Below are 14110 nucleotides of genomic sequence, written 5' to 3'. Positions count from 1 at the left end.
TTGACAGGCCTGATGGATCCCCCACGGTGTCTTTGATGAGTCAAAAGGAGGAGAGAGCTAATTTAGGATTGTCTGAGATGCTGGAAGTGCCACCTTTTTTACTGTCATGGCCACAAAACAATATAAACATGACAAAAAATGCCTACACTTCTGTAAGGACAGCTTGGACCCCTCCTCACATAGCTCAGAATTTTGTGCAGCCTCATGTTGTCTCATGAGCTTCTATTTGCTCTCAGTTTTGCAAGAGACATGCAGGGCTGTCAATATTTCTCCTCCAGAGTATTTATTACACACCGAACCCATCACATAGCTGGGATCCTGTTCAAGACATCAAATCTCTTCGCTTGCCTCAGCCTCATCATTACTCAAACCTTTTTCTCATAACATTTTAAAGAATATATTTAACTCCAATTTCCCTTTGGGGGTGGACGTGGGGAGGTGAGGACATGACACATGACTGTATGTACGTGATTTCAAATTGGTTATAGAAATCGTATTTTTCAACGAGTCTTCATAATACCCTGCATTTTCAATGCAGCCCACCTCATGATGATTACAAAGAGCTCCCAGACACAATAATAAGTCTCAGAAGTGCTTTGCATTTGTAATGAATCCTAAGGGAGGAAACATGATTCATTCTGTAAAACACTGGGCAAATGGCAATAGCCAAATCCTCCATCTCAAAGGACAAAGTGTATTTACAAACATCCAGCTCATAAGTAATGTTCTTTATAGAACTATTTTTGGAGTTAGTTTTTCTTGCTCCAAAGAGAAAAATAGTATTCTTAAAAATTAAATTTTTAAAAAATATTCTTTTGGAGGTCCTAGTTGCCTTTTGATGAATAGACACCCATCTATACTGGAATAAAAACACCTTAGTCAGAGCGCTGTCTTTTATTTTTTGTCTTTGAGTAGCTCCTGCTGGACATAGGAACAGTTTTTCCCAGTGCAGCAGCTCTGCCTGCACAGAGGGGAGGATCTGGAGAGAGCATGTGCGTTTTGCTGTGCATTCAGTCTTATTTTAAGACAGCCAAGTAAACAAGCAAATGCCAGTTCTCTTTAAGCAATGTACATTACCGGTCTGCGCTATGAACAACTTCCCACTAATGTGAATAAAGTTCCGCCTTCCCTCGTTCCCAGCCAAGATGACAGGACTTTCACCTTCACTTGCTATATATAGATTTAAATTAGAAGCCTTAACTGAGCCTATACAAACATCGACCAAAGGAACAACTAAAATTCAAGGCCCCTTGGTGACCTTTGATGACAGAAGGGGTGGTATTGATGACATTAAATGTGACTGGTTTGTGTTTTCATTCGTAGAGGTAATTCATCTCCCTCTTCTCCCAAATGAGGGAGATACTCCTTTTTTTCTAAAGGAACAGCTGGTTACCCTCCACTGTAGTCTTTTTTCCCCAAGAACTTACTTTATTCTGTCCACATTTTCCTGTGTTTTATGGGTTATCTTTTCCTGTATTTCATGGGTTATTTCAAGTCTGCTCATAGAAAAGACAGCTTTAAAACCATCTATTCTTCTTTCTAATTTGCATTTTTTTCCTAATGACTTGCCACATGTATAAAGCAGGCAGGTTAGCAGCAGGTAGGAAATGTTTGCATTTAGTTTTTATTTGCTATCAGACTGCATCTGCTCCCCTTTTCAGAGTTAAATAACGTGCCCAGGAATAATAAAAAACCCACCACCACCAAAAAAAAACCCTCTCTTGTTTTCTCTGCCCCTTAGTGGGTGTTATATTCATCACCCCCCACCTAGGCCAGCCACTGCAGTTCAGTTCCCTGCAGACTTTGCTGACCACATGGCACTCTGTAGGGGCTCACATCTCACCATGACACAGCAAGCAAACAAATAAATCCAGATGTTTCCATCCTGCATATTCTGATACTCTAAAAATATCACTGCAAGGTTTTGAAGTTTAAAGCATGCTAACTGTTCTCTGCTGGCCTTAATCACAACTGTTATACCTACAGTATAATTAAACTATCGTTTTAAGGAGATTCTCCTAAACACAAAGCTAAAATGCCGCTTTTATTTCAAAACCACTATAAAGAACATAACATTTTCTGAAATTCATTGTGTTAAAAACTAAAGATTCATTCTAGATGAATGTTAAGGTTTATGATTCATCCCATTATAGCTAGTACAGAGCCTCTTAAAGGAAGAAGACAATGTTCAGGACTAAAACCTCCTTCCTCTATCCCTCCTGCTTTTGTAAGAGCCAGCATTTATACTTAGCTAAAGGGCAAGAGCATCATTGCTCCTGCAGTTAAGTGCTCCCTAGGCCCATTTATCTCCAGCTAATAATCCAATTTGCCTGGATGTACTTGACTCCAGTAGGAGTGCAATTCACAGAGCAACTGCAGAAGGTAGTTCTTAAGGGACTCATCATATTACATGGAGACAGGCATTTTAAATAGAGAACATATTCTGCCAGAGTGAGGTACACTCATGCAGCCTGCTTCAGTGACATGGCAGTACTATGGCTTCCTTTATTTCACAACTTAAAAAGCAAGCAGCACAAAAAACTGTTTAATCATTCATGGATTCATTTTACAGAACACAGAGGCTGTAAACACTAATTTTGCTTTTGATTCTCATCCTACACCAAGTATAAAGAAAGAAAGTGAAAATGACAGAAGTAATAAAGAAAAGGAAAAAAAAAAAAGGAAAATAGCAAATTACCGTAAAAGCATCACTCTCTTTTTTTCTACATACTTTGATTCAATGGGTTACAGGTGTCTCACATCCAGAAAACATAGAAACAAACCACAACAACCACTTTCACATAATACTTCTCTTCATGTTCTTTCTTGAAAGGTTATGGAAAAGCTTGACTTATTAATGCATACCCCTCCCCACCACCACCACCAAAAAAAAAAAAAAAAAATCTCTGTTCTAGCCATTGTATTTGGCACCTCATAATCCAGCTCATATTATGGCAATGCTTCTGGGGGAAGGATTTACATAATTAAACATGTCACAGAACAAAAAGAAGACTTGTGCTTTTAAGCAAAAGCTCAAGAGCCAAGTAAATTTCTCACAAAACAGTATGATTTTAATGGATCTCTTTCAAGACCCGAGCAGAAATGTTTTTTAGTTGCAGTAAGAAGTCCTAAAGAGAAGATCTCCAAGAAAAAAGGCAGAGAATGAAACTGAATGCATAGGAGCCTGAAATAAAATTCCCAGTACTGAGAAGCTGCAGATCTGTTCCCTAAAACTCACTGCATGGACCTTCATGGTGGCAGCCAGCACATCTGTATGGGCAAGGCACTCCCAAGGGAGCCAGCTCCTGCCCCCAGGCAGCTCCTGCCCTTGGGACACAGACACTTCACACAGCCACCTACAGGGCTCACCTTCAGCTGTGGCCACGCTGGCCCTGGTTAACAACAGCTTCATCCACATTCTGTAAAAAGCACGCTTAGTAACAAACAGCCAAGGAGGATTAGCAGCTGCTTTGCCACAGTCCCAGCAGCGCCTGCCCCCGCTGAGCCCTTTTAGAGACACTCCCCTCAGAGCAAAATCTCCCACCACGTTTACTTCAGCTTACACACCGGCCTGGGTGTTGTTTACCTCACCTTCTCTCTCTTCAGGCAAGGCCTGGACCTTCCACTGCAGTTCCTTCATGCCCTCTAGCTACCAAATTCACCTGGCTACAGCTCAAGCTCTCGCTTTTCAGTAGCAAAACCTTCTCCTGCTGCTACTTGCTTGGGGACCGAGCTGTAGCTCATCTTCACAGAATCATACAATCATTTAAGTTGGAAAAGACCACAATATTGAGAATTTTAACTGAATCCAACTATTATCCATATTCTGAAATACACTTCTGGGGTAGGGGAATCTAAGAAATACTGCTTTGATTTAACACCACTGGCAGAGCTGTTGTGGCAGATGTGGGGAAAAGGTATTTTTAAGAATGCCAGATGATGAACATTCCTGGCACATGCATAGAATCCCTTGATATCCCACTTGCACCTTCCAAGCTGCTGCCTGAATTATTGATTTTTCCTCCTTGAATCAAAAGGTTTCTCTATTCTCTTGGAAAACTTATGTTGCCATGGTATCCCAGCACTTTAAAGCCAGACCTGAATTTATGTGACTTTTCCTGAAGATGAGGAAGGGGTTTTGTCCCCTTTTACCAAGAGCCACACCACCAAAGACTACGTCCAGTGCTCAGCAGCCCTGGGAGTGCTGGGGCATATCCATGGGTGCAAGCACTCCAGCACATTTGAGAACCTGGTCAAAACAACCCTTGGGGTGTGTGCTGGAAGGAGCTGGAAGCAGCAGTTATCCTTACATTTACATTATGTGTGGGAGCTAATACAAAGAAACTTAGAATGAAGCATTGACTCATAATGACACTAATGCAAAACCTGCTTCTAAAAACAAACCCTGTTCAGTTTTGCTGGCCTTTCCATGTCTTGACAAGAAATGAGAGAAACAGAGCATTTAGCTGATTTTTGTGCTAACAAAAAAGCTTTCATCCACCTTACATCTTTGCTGACAAGATGACAATGAATACCTTTTCTTAAAATTCAGTTTGGAAGTACCCAGCAGTGATGCCTGAAGATTTTTGCTTTTTATATATTTTTCCTATACTTGTAGTTTTGTAGACTGTTAATATATAGTTATATAGCTTCTAGTACTTTTCCTGCCCTTTCTCTCACATTTTAGAACAAGAAGCTAACCCTTTCTAACACATTCCTGAAATTCTGTTTAGTCTTCTTTTCAAGAAGAGAAATTCTAACAAGGACATTGTTTTGCACTAGAACTTAGAAGACGTAACAAGAAAAAGGGCAAAGAAGTCCCTGGAACAACTTCACAGACCCAAGGGTAGGTTGCTGGGGCAACTGGTCTCTTATTGGATGTATCTGCTAGGTATACTGATTAAGTAACCTTATAAATTTCATAGTAAATCAATTGTACACATGCGCAGAACCATATTTGTGCACCTGAAAGCTTGCATTAAAGACCTGCTCTTTATATTATCACTCTTAATGTCATTTGGAAAGTTTTTGTCTTTGATTCTAGGCAACAGCAGTCACCAGCCCATCTCAGACACGTGCTGCTTCCAGCCCCCGAAAGCTACATGCCTGAGGCTGCCTGCTCCTTCCCTCTAGCACTGCCTCGCCCCTCACCAGCAAGCTGGGCCCTGCAGATCTCAGGAAAGTAGAACTCTCTCCTGCGCTTCTGGACATCACTTCTTTTGAACCTAGACATAAACCTTGAAGCTGCCACATGGTCTGCAGAGCACTGACTCACTGGAGCGTAAGATTTACTTCTGCCCAATAACAGAGTAACCTTTCTACCAAAGTAAGCCCTTTAACAGAAATTTCATTAGGGAGAAAGGTCACCTCTCTAATTTCCCCTATAAATCAAATAGGACTACAGACAAATCTATTTCTACATCTGAGGAATGGCGTTATAACCTCACTTGAATGTCACACCAGCACACACTGTGTGGTAGTACAAACAATGCAGGTAAAACCAGGAAACTTCCTTCCATCCAAGCTGGTCATTTTCCCTTCATGGTAACAGTTAATATTTTTTTTTGTCCCCCTCTGCCATTTTATCTCATGGTTTTGTATTACCGCAGGCCTGGTTCCTAGGGTATATCACCGTGTCCCCCAGCCATAGGGAGGAGGAGGAGGAGAGAAGATCCAGCAGGCAGGAATTGTGCAGCAAGATTGATTTATTTAATTATTTTACAAACCCTTTTATAGACTTTTTTTCTTCATAGTCTAATTGGACAAAGGACCAGCCACCCCTTGGGGGTGATTGGCTAAAATCCTAAAACATCCATTGTCAAAATATTTTCTACGATACCATGAACAAGAGTTTTCAAGGTTGCAGGTGGCTTGGTTGTTTACATTCCCTGCTACCTCTTCTGTGAGAGAGAAAAGTCTCTCACGGACTTAGAAAATAGCAAGAAAATCCTCGCTAGCAGCATTTTTGTACATACAGTTTTGTACTGCTCAACCTTAGTCACAGAACTGTGGTGGTTTTATTTTGGAGATTCATGTGGGCAGAACAACCTCAGCAAAGTTAAAATAGATACATCGATTTGTTAGGGTGGGGAGTAGTGGCTGCCTCTGAGTGTTTTCCTACTAGTGGCTTGTGGTGTCTTCTTGCCTGCCTTTTCTGTGGGACAGCAAGCCCCACAGAAGAGGAAAACAGTTTGTTTCCAGCTAAGAGCATACTGTGTGCAAAACTCATGCTGACAAAATTGCCTATTACTCTGTCTGTTTTGTGACAGCCTTAAATTTCAGGTGTTGCATTTTGTTTCCTTTGGTAGCTCATCCATGCATTAAAACTATCAGCTTCTATGTTTCTTTTAAAGTTTATGGAAGACAAAGTAGCTGTAGGAAGGTCTGTGTACACAGGCTTATCTGCAGGTAACCCCTCATTCCCTTGCTCAGGAACTACACTGGCAGTCACAGAACAGGCTTAAGAGTAAATGGCTGAATTTCTGTCCTCTAAAGGTGCTCGCTTCCCTTCTCAACACACTTAAAGCTTATTTTCAGTCAGGAGACATTAGCATATCAGTGATGCTATTAATGTCTGAACTGTTCAAACCATCACTATTGTTAGTATTTCCCATTAGAGGAATGGAGGTAGCAACAATGCAGCCAGAGCCAAATGCAATCAATTACAGACATGGAAATGAAACTCTTATGTCCTGAGTCCTTATCCTTGCTCCTTGCGGGCTCTGCTTTGGCCTAAGAAGTCAGAAAACAAGACAGCTTGGTCTGAAGGCATTGCGGCCTGTGAACAGCCCACACAGACAGCTCCCAGGTGAAAGAGACAGGGCTGCTGGTGCCCATTGCTGCCAGGAGCACCTTCCTTCTCCTCTCATCCCTGCTGAGTGTGGGAGATGCTGTTTAGCACAGGCATCTTAGAAAGTGATGATGCGGGCTAATTTACTGGAGAGCGAAGCCTCTTCATGCCATTCACCCTCATTGGTTTTTATTTTAAACACATCTTGTTATGTTAGCCTGACAGTCCTCTAACTCCAACTTAATTGAACTGGCTGAACTTAATGCTGACTTTCTGTTCACTGTATTTTCTTTCTGCTCTTCTTACACATGGAGATAAACTTGCATCCCATTCTCATGTATGCAGTTCTTCCCCCTTCACACAGCTGTTGAGCATCCTTTCAGAAGGCCATTAGATGCCAACTTAATGTTAAGAAGTTATTTAGCAATTGTGCATAATGAGCTCACGGTCTCAAAACCTCTATAAAGGCAGATAAATATAATTTATTTGTCTACAAGTATGGCAAACTAAAGCTCAAGGGTGACAATGTTTAAGGCTTTTCTGGTACAGCCTGCTCTGATGGGGCTTTATCTGGTACAGCTGTTGAAGGGGGATGGTATTATGATATTTAAAGTACTTTATCACAAAAATATTCTATTCTATTCTATTCTATTCTATTCTATTCTATTCTATTCTATTCTATTCTATTCTATTCTATTCTAATTTTTAAGCTGGGATAGCTCATCAAGTTACAGCCAGACTTCGAACAGGATTATAAGCAGCATGTGGGAGATCTTGTCTTAGCTCGTCCTTGCTGTCAGACTGAGTCCAAAGCCTTCAGGGAGATGCTGTTCATCATCTACAGAGGAAACTCTCCCCTAAGCATTAGAGAGCTACGAGAGGAAACACATAAACCCCTCCTCCCAAACACACACTCTGCCCCTCAGTGTTCAAAGCTCCTGTATGTCTTTAATCTAATGTATATCAAGGCTTTTAACAAGTAACAATGAAGAAGGTTGTCACAGAAATTAATTAGCCTTCTGGGAGATGTGCATAAGTGCTTTTGATGCAGTAGAAGCAAATTTACAGTGGCTTATTGCTAATGTAAGAGAAGTGATGATGTTTTCTGCTAACTTGGTTACAACTAGCATGGTACTGTATTAATTTACTTCTTAGCTTAGGATTTTTGTAAACTTAGTAATAAGGATATTTTAATAGAAGAATATTGGTAGGCCGGAGCATATTAACATTTAATTAACATTAATATTTCTGTATCTATCATACGGAGATATGAAAGGCTAAAGCTGACTCTCAGAATACAGTATATTTTGCAGCATCAACTGCCAGACATTAACAGCTAGATTAGTTTGATGGATTAAGGTAATGAAAGAGTATGCTATGATCTTGGGGATGGGTTGCAGGGGAATAAGGAAATAAGGTCCTGGGGAATCAGTATTTTTGGCCATTGTTCCCACACCAACAAAGTCCTGTGTCTGGAGCTACATGGTATAGATTTTCTTTCCTGGAGCACGTAGCTGTTTTCCCCTAATATGGTTGGTTACACTTCTTTTCTTTACTCTTTTTTTTTTTTAATGTGCAAGCACACAAGGTTTTCTAGAACTTCAATGAGGCTGTTAGCATCAGAAATAGAGAGAGCAACATACCCTGGGAACTTAATTGTCATGCAGCTTTTCAAAATTGTGTTTTCAGAGCAGACATATGAATGGAAAATGGAATGAAAATTCTGCAGCCAGAGAGAGGAGGCTGAGGTCACCAAGTTAAGGATGGATCCTGCAGGCTGTGTCCCCTGTGGGGGTGGTGTGGGGCAGAGGGTCAGGCTGGGACCTCTCAAGCCTCTTACCTACCTGCAAGGCAGTTCTTCCAGCTCCTCCCATGCAGCCATTTCACCTGCTGTGGCTATGACTTTCTAGTTTCTATTAGAGGAAGGTGGCTGCTGTCCACATTCACCAAGGTGAACTTTCTGCTGCCAGGCATTTGTCTTGCCATCAGCCCAGATTTGGTTTTAGTAAGAAAACCTGCTATTCTCTTCATGCTACACTTAATGTCATGGCTAGGGGGAAGTTATGTACTATACTTTTCACTGAGCTGCTGCCCTACCACAGCTGAAAGGTGAGCTCCCCTACCTGAGATGGCACCATCTGGAGTGGTCATCTGCTCCTCTGCTGAACTAATTCACCTAAGTAACAGAAGAATAGCCCTGAACAGGTAGTAAACACAAACACCTGTTTGACAGTAGGACAGTGGAGAAGCCAATATGCCCTTTAGAGGAGGTATAAGTGGGGACAGGACCTTTTCAGGGCAGCTACTATAGATCCATTCAGCCCCAACAACATAATATGACCTTCACATCACTTTCTCTGCAGTGCTTGGCTGAAGTGGGGAGATGTTATTCTCTTCTCCTGACAGGGAAGATAGAGCTTCCCATGAGCTGAAGGAACCATCCCTTCAGTTTACTCAGTGGTAGAAATTTTTGAAGCCACAAAAACCTGTGTGTGGCTGGCCCTAGGGCTACTTAGTAAACAACCAGTTGTCAGCACGTGTCACTGGGTTCAGAGCCAGACAGAAATCACCCCATCTGTGGATGTAGGCACTCAGAGAGCTGTCAGAACAGATTAATCTTTGTTTGTTACCTGTCTAGATACTATGTTTTCAGGCTTTCTTGGAAGACTGTCATGAATTAAAAAGAAAAATACCCAAAGAGCCCACAGAATTAAATTATCATGTTTCCCTTCCCTCTTGCTTGTGGGGAAGAAGTGAATGGGCTTTGTGAGAGAAGCCAGCAGACAGTCAATAGCAAGGAAACCCTGCAGAGAAAATGGTGTGCACCCCTCAAGTGTATGTGGGGCACAGCCCCAAGGCAGCTGTGCTGACTGGCCAGTCAAGTACTCAGAGAATGCTCTGGCAAGCTTTGGTGGCCAGGTGACTGTGTCAGACACTTCTTCTATTGACAGCCCAGCAACCTGTCTCCAAATGAACCACCAGCCACATCTACAGCCCTTCACAGGTGAGCAAACAAATTATTTGAATTTGAACTGTGGGTATTTTTCAGGTCAGAAGCATTTTGCTACTTTTGTTCTGTTTCTTGATTTGCATTTAAAACACACCTTGCTTTGTGCTTTGCTTGGTATAGTATCAACTATCACAAGATGAAGCCTGTTCTCACCTCTGTCTGACAGACTGTTCATTCACAGTGGAGAATTCCCCAAGCTTGGAGACTCACCTGCTGCTGGGTGTGCTGAGTCTGGCTGGGATGGAGCCTGTAGTGTGCTGTGCTTTGGACTGGAGACTAAAGAAGTTGGTAACTCACCAGTAGTGGCTACTGCTAAACTGCCTGCGCTGTGCCAAGGTCTTTTCTCTTTCTCATTCTGTTCCCACAGCTGGGAGTGGGCAAGAAGCTTGGAGAGGCACAGCTGGGACAGCTGACCCCACCTGGCTAAAGGGATATCCCATACATATTGTGTTATGGTCAGCAGCAAAGGCTCAGGGAAGATGAGGAAGGGAATAACTGTGGTGACAAGTAACCATCAAGCATGCTGAGGCCATGCTTTCCAGGAAGTGGTTAAATGCCTGCCTGCCAATGGGAAATAGTGAATTAATTCCTTATTTTGCTTTGTTTTCACACACAGCTTTTGCTTTCCCTATAAAACTGATTTTAGCTTGATCCACGAGTTTGTGGGCGGCAGATGACCCAGCACACCAGGTCAAGAAAAATCTGAGCTAAATTGGAAGGGACTACATGAATCAGACTCTGTGGATAATAAATCTTTTCTTCTTTTTAGGAAAATACTTTGGGTAAGCCTTTACACAAACACTAAATTGAACATGTAACACAGACTGTAAACACTATAGCAGGGAGTCACTCAGAGAGGGCTCTGGGTTAGAGATAAAACATTGACCATTGAAAATATTTAACTCCTCTGCACTGCACCATGTGGTCATTGCTTTTGGCTTTTACCTCCTTTAAATAACGAGTCTTTGAGGTGTCTTTAATTTGTCTTTATTCTTAAGTCAAACAATATCATCACTGAATTGAAGACCGAGGTTACTGGTTGAAATACAAGTGCAGTGTGAGACAAATATGGAAGATAACACTTTGCAAATAAATTAATACAGAATAATTGTCTTTGCATAGTTCAGAAGTGAAAAGTAGGCGGCAGCAGTGCGCACGTGCTGTGATCTGACACACACCACCACAAAAACCCAAGTTCCTAGATGAACTCTTGCAGCTGCAAAGAAAACAAACCAAACCAAAAATACCTCAAACCTCAGAGAGCACTAACTATTAAAAACCAGGCAGAAAGGGAACTAATAAGCATTTTTTTCTTTTTCTTTTTTTTTTTTTCCTTAACAGACCATGCTGCAGAAAGAGTGTTTTCTCCACAGACAGAGATGCTTTTAGATAATCTGCCTTGGCATCCCATAGCCTGTCATACCCGACTGTGATGCTCCTTTGTTGCTGCCCATCTGAAGGCCTATTACGTTCTGTCCCTGCCGAAGCTGCTCCTCTGAAAATCCTCGTCGATTCTGCTGTGCTTTCCTGTCCAGATACACGAAAAAAGAGCAAAATACATACATACCATCATTCTGTGTGTGATTATGAAATCATACAGGGATCATGAAAATCAATCTGAAATTGGCTCATGTCCCTTGTAATGCAATATGTCATGTGCACCATCCCATGTGCTGGACAGTACTGGCCGAGCTAATTGCTGTCCTGCAGATAGAAGTAATGCTCTAGTCAAACATACAACACTTTATACTTTCACTGTCCCCATTATTCCAGAACCCTAAGAGACTTCCCCAGCAGCTGTGGCAGGTAAAATGTTTATGCAGTGGTGTAGATAAAACAAAAAATAGGGTTAATTTGTGTTGAGCCCTGTATCTCTTAACATCTGTAGTCCATGGGATCTGATCAATGAGACACTTACTTGTGGTATACTACAAGTTGATACCCATCCAGAGCAACAGTACAAATTGATATAATTTAACTCAGTGGAGTAAATAAAAGCTTAGTGTACCCAGAGCAACAATGGGTCAGAGAAGGAACTTGCTCATTTTTGCAGAGCAGACACTGGTTGTCTGCAGGACAGAACATTTGCTTTGTTTCCATTTCAAGATCTCTCACCTCCTAAGCAGTAGACTTTGCCCTTTGCACCTGTGTCTTAACTGTATGACAGTCCTTTATCTTCTGTCAAAACATACTGAATGTTTTTGTTCAGTGTCTCTGGTCTCAAAAGCCCTTTGGATCAATGAACTTTTGTTGGAGCATAAAAGGAGTCTTTTTCTCCCTGAAAATAGCACTGAAGGCCAAAGTGGCAGCTAAGAAGGACAAAAGTTTGCACTCTGCTGCCTCGCAAGAAACTGTTCAACTTGGATTCATCTTTCATTTATACTAGGTGGGAAAACAAGCGATTTACAATGGAGTAGGATCAGTCTGTTGCCATCAAATGAGCCATATGAACTGGCAGAGCTCCAGACTGAGGGAGGCTTTCCATCTACCAGACCCTACTCCCACACAGGTAGAATCTATTTCCCTGCTGTGTCTGTTTGTCCTGTGATCAGGTTACAGGTTACTCTGCAATATGGCATCAAGTTACAGTTCCCCTTTTCTTCCCCACCCCACCACTAGATGAGAATACTAGATTAGGTACCTGCTGTGATTGATAACCATCAACATGATCCTCTCTATGAGGGTCATATCCTGCACTGTGCTGAGAACCCTGGCTCAAGTCCAAAAAAGCACTTAAATTCTCTGCTAGGCTCAGGGTGTTCAGGACAGTGCAGGAGACGAACCCATGTCCACGTGACAGCCCAGCAAAGCAGAAGCATGAGAGAGATCCACAGGACACCAGGACTGACCAGTCATTTTTCAGAATGAGTCAAGTGGTGAAGTATAGACTAGTAAGAGGGCTTATAGAGGCCCATCACAGGCTTTCAGATCCCACAGCTCTTGCCAGAAAGCTCACTCTTTTGGGGGAAGCACACAGAACCGCGGTGCTTCAGAAAGCAGGCCCCTCTCACCGCTGCTTAATTTATTTTCCAGAATACTTACACAGGCACCAAACTACTGCCAGAATCTCCAGAAGAGGATGTTTTTAGAACTACTCCTATTACCTAATTAAATCTCGGGTTCACTGTGTCTGCCTCTATTTTAACTAAAAAAAACCCAGGAGAGCATTCTACTGTTCTTTTCTTTTTCCTCCTAGAATATTTAGCTATGTTGATGAGTAGTTCCACAGAGAGTCAGAAAGTAATTTAGCAAGAGAAAAACCAAGAAATGCAAAGAAGAAATAAAAGACGAGACTAAAGGGTAGCCTGGATATACCAATAAAAATGTATTACATATATAGCTTGGATAATATAGTGTTATTTTTACCATCATAAGCCCCATGTTTAGTATATGATGGTCTTACAGATAACATGTACAAGATTTGTTTTTAGGTGGGTGGAAATGGCCTTAACTGAGAGTAAGAAAAGAGGTGAAGGCAAGTCTATTCATGTCTAACACTATGTCTGTTTGGTCTGTCTGGCATCACTCTTACTTAAAATTGAGCACACCAGATCTGTCAGCTTTTTGTGCCAACTTCACACCAGTGTTTGTGTTTGCCAAGCTACAGGATAACGAACAGCTATGGATCCATGAACCTTGCTAGGGCGTGGAAAGAAGGGGGGATCAGTCTGATGGCACTGGGTATGTGAGACACTGGCAATGGAAAGTTAAATGGCTTAGCTCAAGTGTGGGTTTATCCTAATCACTGTAGATCCCTGCACGGATACTCTTATGCCATTTGATATTGGTCTCTCAATTTAACTTAAGGCGATTAAGAATCAGCCTGAAAGCCCTGAATTATGAGTAACACTCGGTGGCAGAGAGGGGGCTTGGTCTGCCTGAAGGGATAGGGAAGCTACTCAGAAAGCATCTCCTGACTGGCAACATGCTGTAACACCATCTTTCCTTAAGGCAGTGGCTATAACATGGATTCACAGGGATTGCAATAGCTACGGATTGGCTATCCAAGCAGTACGGGCTGGACAGAGAGCTAGAGGAGAAGGGACGTGATCACATCTTCATCCATGCCAACAAAAACTGTTCCCACCCACAATTAAGAGTCCAGATGAAAATTAATTTTTCCATGTGGGACTTTGTTTTAGTTACATAAAACAAATAAGTCTGTCTGGGTCATAGTGATTTCATGTCTGGTTTATATTAAAGAATGTAACTGGATTTGAAATCAATTTTAAATGCAATTATATTCCATAAACATAAATCTATTTGTGCAGTGTATTAAGTTAATGTAACCTGATTTCATATAAACAATG

The 14110-nt window shown here is 41.8% G+C and overlaps 2 protein-coding genes and 1 long non-coding RNA gene across 5 annotated transcripts in view; 1 reads left to right on the top strand and 2 right to left on the bottom strand.

Moving 5' to 3' along the window:
- Positions 1 to 8736, bottom strand: part of TMPRSS7 (transmembrane serine protease 7) — a 48603-nt gene extending 39867 nt beyond the window's left edge. The window contains exon 1 of one of the 2 annotated variants that reach the window (XM_069022883.1): positions 8635 to 8736. In XM_069022883.1, coding sequence (XP_068878984.1) covers positions 8635 to 8664 — 30 coding nt within the window. In that variant the 5' untranslated portion in view covers positions 8665 to 8736. Of the gene's footprint in view, positions 1 to 5604; positions 5691 to 8634 lie in introns of those variants that run through there. The other variant, XM_069022911.1, reaches the window with a different exon arrangement.
- Positions 8737 to 9244: 508 nt separating this feature from the next.
- Positions 9245 to 11226, top strand: LOC138114004 (uncharacterized). The gene is made up of 3 exons (XR_011152438.1): positions 9245 to 9794; positions 9967 to 10136; positions 11142 to 11226. It is a non-coding gene; the product is annotated as an uncharacterized lncRNA (long non-coding RNA).
- Positions 10781 to 14110, bottom strand: part of LOC138113992 (transgelin-3) — a 26997-nt gene continuing 23667 nt past the window's right edge. For both annotated transcript variants that reach the window (XM_069022988.1, XM_069022997.1), the window contains exon 5: positions 10781 to 11327. In XM_069022988.1, coding sequence (XP_068879089.1) covers positions 11186 to 11327 — 142 coding nt within the window. In that variant the 3' untranslated portion in view covers positions 10781 to 11185. The remainder of the gene's footprint in view (positions 11328 to 14110) is intronic.

This window comes from Aphelocoma coerulescens, chromosome 1 (assembly GCF_041296385.1).
Source record: "Aphelocoma coerulescens isolate FSJ_1873_10779 chromosome 1, UR_Acoe_1.0, whole genome shotgun sequence".
NCBI lineage: Eukaryota > Metazoa > Chordata > Aves > Passeriformes > Corvidae > Aphelocoma > Aphelocoma coerulescens.
This window is presented reverse-complemented; position numbering and strand designations above follow the sequence as displayed.